Below are 5976 nucleotides of genomic sequence, written 5' to 3' on the forward strand. Positions count from 1 at the left end.
GCCAAGTGGCTCAGTTGATTAAGAGCTTGCTCAAGAGTGCGAGCTCTGAGCAACAGGGTCTCCAGTTCGATTCCCACATGGGCCAGTGAGCTGCGCCTGAGCTGAACTGCCACTGAGCTGCCAACAGGCAGGATGATTCAGCTGGTGAGAGCACGTGTTCCTAACAAGGTTGCCTGTTCAAGATGGTGGGCTACGCCCGCCCACAACTAAAGACTGAATTTGGCACCTTGAACTGAGCAACCGCCCAGATGGCTCAACAGATAGAGTGCGTGCTCTTAACAACAAGGCTGCCAGTTTGATTCCTGCATAGGATGGTGGCTATGCCCACCTGCAACTAATTGAACACAGCACCTTGAGCTGAGCGGCACGACTGGACTTGAAGCTGAGCTTGCTGCGCCCTCCACAACTAGGATTGAAGGACAGCAACTTGGCTGTTCCCCTTTCCCAAGTCCCCAACACTGTTCCCCTCCCCCAATTCCCCAATAAAATCTTAAAAAAAAACCCAACCATCTGACTTGAATCAAACGCTTAGCAGTATATTAAGATTTCAGCCAATTACAAAGTGCTTCATCACTTTAACTTATTAAATCCACATTACTTTAACTACCTATGTATAAGTATATATGTGTATACATGAATATACACATATGTGTACATATATATGCATATATATGTACACATATGTATTTTATCAACTAGTTTTTAAATAAATACTTATTTCATAAACTCACAAGTTAATGAAGTGAGGGCCTGGGCCTGAGGAAACTGAGTAGATACTAGTCCTGTTGGCAACCTGGCTGTCTGCTGTGCACTCTCCTGAGGCATTCCTGTTGGGGCCTTTCCATTGGAGCACTTGGTCATCCCTCCTTCCCTGAAGGCTGAGGGAAATTAGGCCCCAAAAAGGCTGCTCCACTAGCCTGGCTGACCTTGCCTTTTCTCTACAAAGAGTGGACATGAGTGCCTGCTGAGCCTGGAGTGGCACATCTATACCGCTTAACATCTCTGATTCCATCCCAGTCCTGGGTCCTTATGCCCTACAAACCTCTACTCCTACACACACCATGCAGAACCATTTTGGACCACAGGAATTCACCCCTGTGGAGCAGCTCCACACTCCAGGCCCATCTGAAATAAGAACTTTAAGATTCCCCCTCCTAAATAAGACCCCAGGTCTTGCACTGGTCCAGGCCACCACCCACCATCCATCCCTTGGATGATATCCCTTGGATATCTCCAGCCCTCCCCAGAAATCCAGATGTGAGTGAGAAAGCTACCCATGTGATACCTCCACTCTGGGACATCTCAGGGTTACCCATGTCCAAAATCCAACTCCTAATCTTTTCCCTGAAACCTGCTCCCTGCGCTAACTTCATCTCCATCCTTCCACATATTCAGGAAACAAACAAAAAAGGGATGGTCCTTCATTACCTGTCTGCTCAGTTTTTAAAATGCATCCTAGATCTGACCATTCCTTCCCGCTCTACTGCGGCCAGGATGGTCCAGTCCCCACCAGAACTCTCTATTAGTCTACTGCACTGACTTCCTTAGGGTTCAGGTGGGGTGAGGTCCTGGGGACACGCACTCACCTGAACGGGGCCCCTCAGTGCCGCCGCCAACATCGGCCTCTGTGGACACAGCGGGGCCAGGAGCGGAGGGCCAGGTCACGCCCCGGGCATCCCTATCTCCGACCCAGAATCGGAGTCACCCGGGCGCTGCTGCCGGGCCTCAGAACCGCCTCTGTGCAGCGAGGACAAAGCCTGCCTCTTCTCTCGCCGTCCCTTCTCGTCACCCCAGCCCAAAAACAGCTTTCAGGAGTTTCGGATTAGAAGAACCGACCCCAGAAACCCGAATGTCACCTCCCCTAAGGCAACGCCGAAAGTCCTGCCCAGAGCGTGCCTCACGCACGAAAAACGACCGTTTTCTTGAACGAGCACCGGCGCCTCAGGGCGCAGTGCCTTCTGGGTAACGTAGTTCCCACAGAGCCAAACATAGAGGAAGTGTGATAGAGCTTCAGAGGTGGCGGTGAAGCAGAAATCTGGATCCGGAGCTCCGCCAGACTCTCATCCAGAGACTATCCTTAATGTAGACGGACCTGGATTTCAATTTCTTTTCGCACCTAGGGCTTCAGTCTTCCCTTTTCTTGAACGACTTGAAGACCATCTTGAGAGTAACAATAAAGCGGTTTCCTTGGACTGAGCCGTTATCCGTTACCAAATTTCCCCTACTGAAGGGACACCCCGTGTCAAACACAACGTGATAAAACAATACCTGATGTGAGAAAAAGCTCAACAGCTGCTATTCCTTCTGGGTGAAGTCTACAGCTCCATTCCTGAAAGCCATCAATGTTTTGTTTATTAAAAAAAGAAGAAAGAGGGCTGGCCAAGTGGCTCAGTTGNAGGAATGAGACTCACAGACTGTGGAGAGAACAATGCTACTTCCGGGTAGGTGGAGAAATAAAAGCGATACATCGCCCGATTTGGGGCTCTTAGTCCATGAGGCTGGAGACCCTTGGCCCCTGGCTCATTTAACTCTTGACTGCTGTTTCTTTTATTTATTAACCCTTCGCCGCCCCCTCTTGTTCTCCCACTGCTCATGTCATGCGGGATGTGACAAAGGCCGGCCCCTGCCACAAGTTCCCCTTCTTGCCCTCCCATGACTGTGACCTAGGGACATTCAAATGTTCTAGTGACATCCCCTGGTGCCTCTTTCCATGTATTCCTCCCAACTCCCAGTAGAGGCACTTGCCCACAGTCCTAGCTCACTCTCTGCTTCCCCCCCCCCGCCCCCCAGCATGCAGTAATTGTCTCTGTAGACCTGTTGAGCACAACAAACTTTATTTTTTTCTAAGTTTGTGGCTGCCCCTGACTCACCTCATAAAACAATACAAAACAAGGCCACTGTTGTAGAGTACTACAGAGGAAGGAGTGTAAAGGGCCAGGTGAGATATGGAGGAGAGAGAGGTGGGGAGTCAGAAATCAGAGGAGACAAAAGTGGGCAACTGGCAAAGAAAAGCTAGAAATCAGCCATGGCCCCTTGCCTTGGCACCAAAACATCAGGGCCCACTGGAAAGACTCTGGTACAATTTGAACCTCTCCCTCGGTTCACAGTTCTCCAACTCCTCCCTCCAAGTACCTTTCTGCACGGCCATAGTCATGACTCCACAGGCAGACAGAAAGGGCTCTCCCCACCTCTCCAGCTGGGTAATTTCATGGGACCTGGAAGACGCAAGTCCTAAGAAAGAGACAAGATGGTCAGTCAAAGCTACCTACCCCATGACAGGAAAACAAACTAAATATTTCAAAAAGAACCTTAGAGAAGGGTCTTGCAGGAACAACCCAGTCAAGCAGTGGCCATGTCGGTGCCTCAATTCTTGCCACAGTCAGAGGAAGAGGGCAGAATCTGGGGGCACAGAACTGCCATGGATCTTCACAGTGTCACCAGGCCAGGGAGAGGCCAACAGTGTGATACTTTAGTTAACTGCAAGACTCCTCATTTCCAAACCTTTCCCATAAGGCTTTGGGGCAGCAAGTATTGCGGTAGCTTGGGGAGAGTAGGGGTAGAGCACACAGCCAAGGCACAGGCCGGGTGCCTGCACTACACCCACTCCAGAACACAGGGAAGGGTGCAATGCGCCAGGAAGGATAGACCTGCCCCTAGGAAAAAGGGGAAGAGCAGAGCCCAGCCCAGTATGCTGGAGTGGGTTGTGAAGCCCTTACCCAGAGAGGCCATCAGTGCAAAGTTTTCCAGCATCACACTGCGGTACAGAAGTCTCTGGGCTTCCTCAAGGAGCCCCCACTCCTCCCAGGAGAAGTAGACAGCCACATCCTCAAAGGTCACACGGCCCTGCCAAGATGAAGACAGTTGAGTTTATGTACAATCTTCTTTCCCAGGACTCTAGGCATCAAACATACACCCTCCTTCCTAGCTCCCACCTTGGAGGAGACACCAGGCCCTGGTGCCACTGATGCTGATGCCCAGTCTCTCTTTGTGGTCCCATTAACCACTGTTCAGCCCTCAGCAACAACAGGTGGGTGGACACACAGATGTCAGGTACACTCTAGGCCTGGCCTGCAAGCCCTCACCCTTCTCCTGCCAGACAGTTCACCTGGGGTCTTCCAGACTGTGCTTCCCAAACAAGTAAATGTGGGTCACCGTTCTCCCTTCAGCCCCCAGTGCGGGGGCCTGGGCCATCAGTTTACACTCCCTCCCAGCTTGCACATCATTCCTTGTACCACACCTCCCTTTACAACCCCAACCCCTCACGGCCACCCGCCCCCCACACACACACACACAGCATGTTTCTCCCTGGCCTCACCATGTGCCAGTGTGTACAAGGCATCCACAGGGTCCTTGGCAAATGTGATCAAAACCCCGTCCTGTCCAGGCCTCTGATGGCCCTGACTACCAGGGGCAACCCCCAGGCATGCTCTGAAGGCCTCCCCACCTGACTCTATTCCTCGTTTTATCCACAGCCACTTGGAACCACACGCAGAGTTCAGACACCCTCAGCCCTTTTCCACTTCTGTCACAAAGGTGTCTCCTCACCAGTGTCAGCTTCCTCTGATGCTTATTGGAAGTCCAGGCTCACTGACTCTCACATCAGACCCACCGATTCCCCAGATGGTCCCATCTGATTTTGAATCCCAGGTCCCAGCAAGGACTGGAACCAGGGGAGCCACCCGCTTTACTTTCCTCTCACTGTCTTTATGTCCACATCCATGTCATGTCCACTCCCCATGGAACCTGTGGCCACCAGACAGACAGACCCTCCTCACTCTGCACCCCATTCCCATGGCACTGTTTTCCCTCACCACTCCCACCCAAGTGTCCAGCAAGAGCCCCAGTCCTTGGCCGCACGTCCCCTCCCTTGTTACCTAACGGCATTGCTACCAGGACTGAAGATGCCCAATGCCAAAACTGACCCATAGCTCCATCCTGGTCCACACGCCATCGGTGTTGTGGGTGTCTACAATCTGAACCGTTCACCTGAACTCTAACTTGTGTGTCCAGGTGCCCACTCGACGGATCCACTCAAGGGTCTCTGGAACATCCCAGTTCAACATGGCCCCAAACTGACTAATAGTCCCACTAAAAATTACTCTTACCACCGACTTTGACAGCTACTAAGGCCAAACATATCGGAGTCACCCCTAACTTTTCCACTTCTCTCCCCCACTCTCTACATCAGAGTCTGCTCGAACCTACTTAAAACCCAGACACAGACTTCAACACGTCTCTGACTTCCCAGCTATCTCTGTGGTCCAGCTACCAGTAACACTCGCCTGGACTGTTGTAGCAGCCTCTGCCTGGTCTCCCTACAACCCCAAAATCTGCTCTCTACTCTGCAGCAGAAAAAGCTTGTTCAGCCGGGGTCAGATCACTGCCCTCTGCTCCAGATCTTCTCTGGCTCCCACCGCCCTCAGCATGGGGGCCCAGCTCCTCCGGCTACTATTCCAGGTCTAATGCCTGCTTCCTGCTATTTCCACCAGACACCATGAAGACCTAAGGTTGCCTGAGCATTCCCAGCTCAATCTCATGTCCGAGCACTGTGAGTGTAATATTTTCTAAACTTCATGCCACTGCTCACCAGAAATGGGAACCAATCCATATAATCCCTGGTCTGGACTCAAGCCCCTGACCTTGGAGCAGCCCCTTTGGGGCCTTGGGTGACCACCTTCTAGGGACCTCAGATGGAAGTGTAGGGAGAGTAGCAGGGAAAGAGCTCCAGGACACCTGGGAGCCCATGCAGGAGGCAGTGGAAGAAGGTGAGGCTCCGAGACCCTCCCTTACCTCTGCGTGACCTGGAAGCAAGTCTGCATCCACAGGAACCTACAGAAATGCAAGGCTGCGGGCCGGCCGAGTGGCATGATGGTTAAGAACCGGCTTGGGACACCAGAGGGCCCCGGTTCAGATCCCACATATGAGGGCCAGTGACACTGCCCTCTACAGCTAAGATGCTGAACAACAAACAGCTCA

General features: G+C 52.2%; 1 protein-coding gene across 1 annotated transcript in view; it reads right to left on the reverse strand.

Annotated features, from left to right (window-relative positions):
- LOC109376663 (zinc finger protein 773-like) overlaps positions 1–3864 on the reverse strand; it is a 10156-nt gene extending 6292 nt beyond the window's left edge. The window contains exons 1-2 of the mRNA XM_019632738.1: positions 3717–3864; positions 3133–3231 (exon numbers count right to left, since the gene is read on the reverse strand). Of these exons, the coding sequence (XP_019488283.1) occupies positions 3133–3231; positions 3717–3750 (133 nt within the window). The 5' untranslated portion in view covers positions 3751–3864. The remainder of the gene's footprint in view (positions 1–3132; positions 3232–3716) is intronic.
- Positions 3865–5976: the final 2112 nt, after the last annotated feature.

Source organism: Hipposideros armiger, unplaced genomic scaffold (assembly GCF_001890085.2).
Source record: "Hipposideros armiger isolate ML-2016 unplaced genomic scaffold, ASM189008v1 scaffold_1168, whole genome shotgun sequence".
NCBI lineage: Eukaryota > Metazoa > Chordata > Mammalia > Chiroptera > Hipposideridae > Hipposideros > Hipposideros armiger.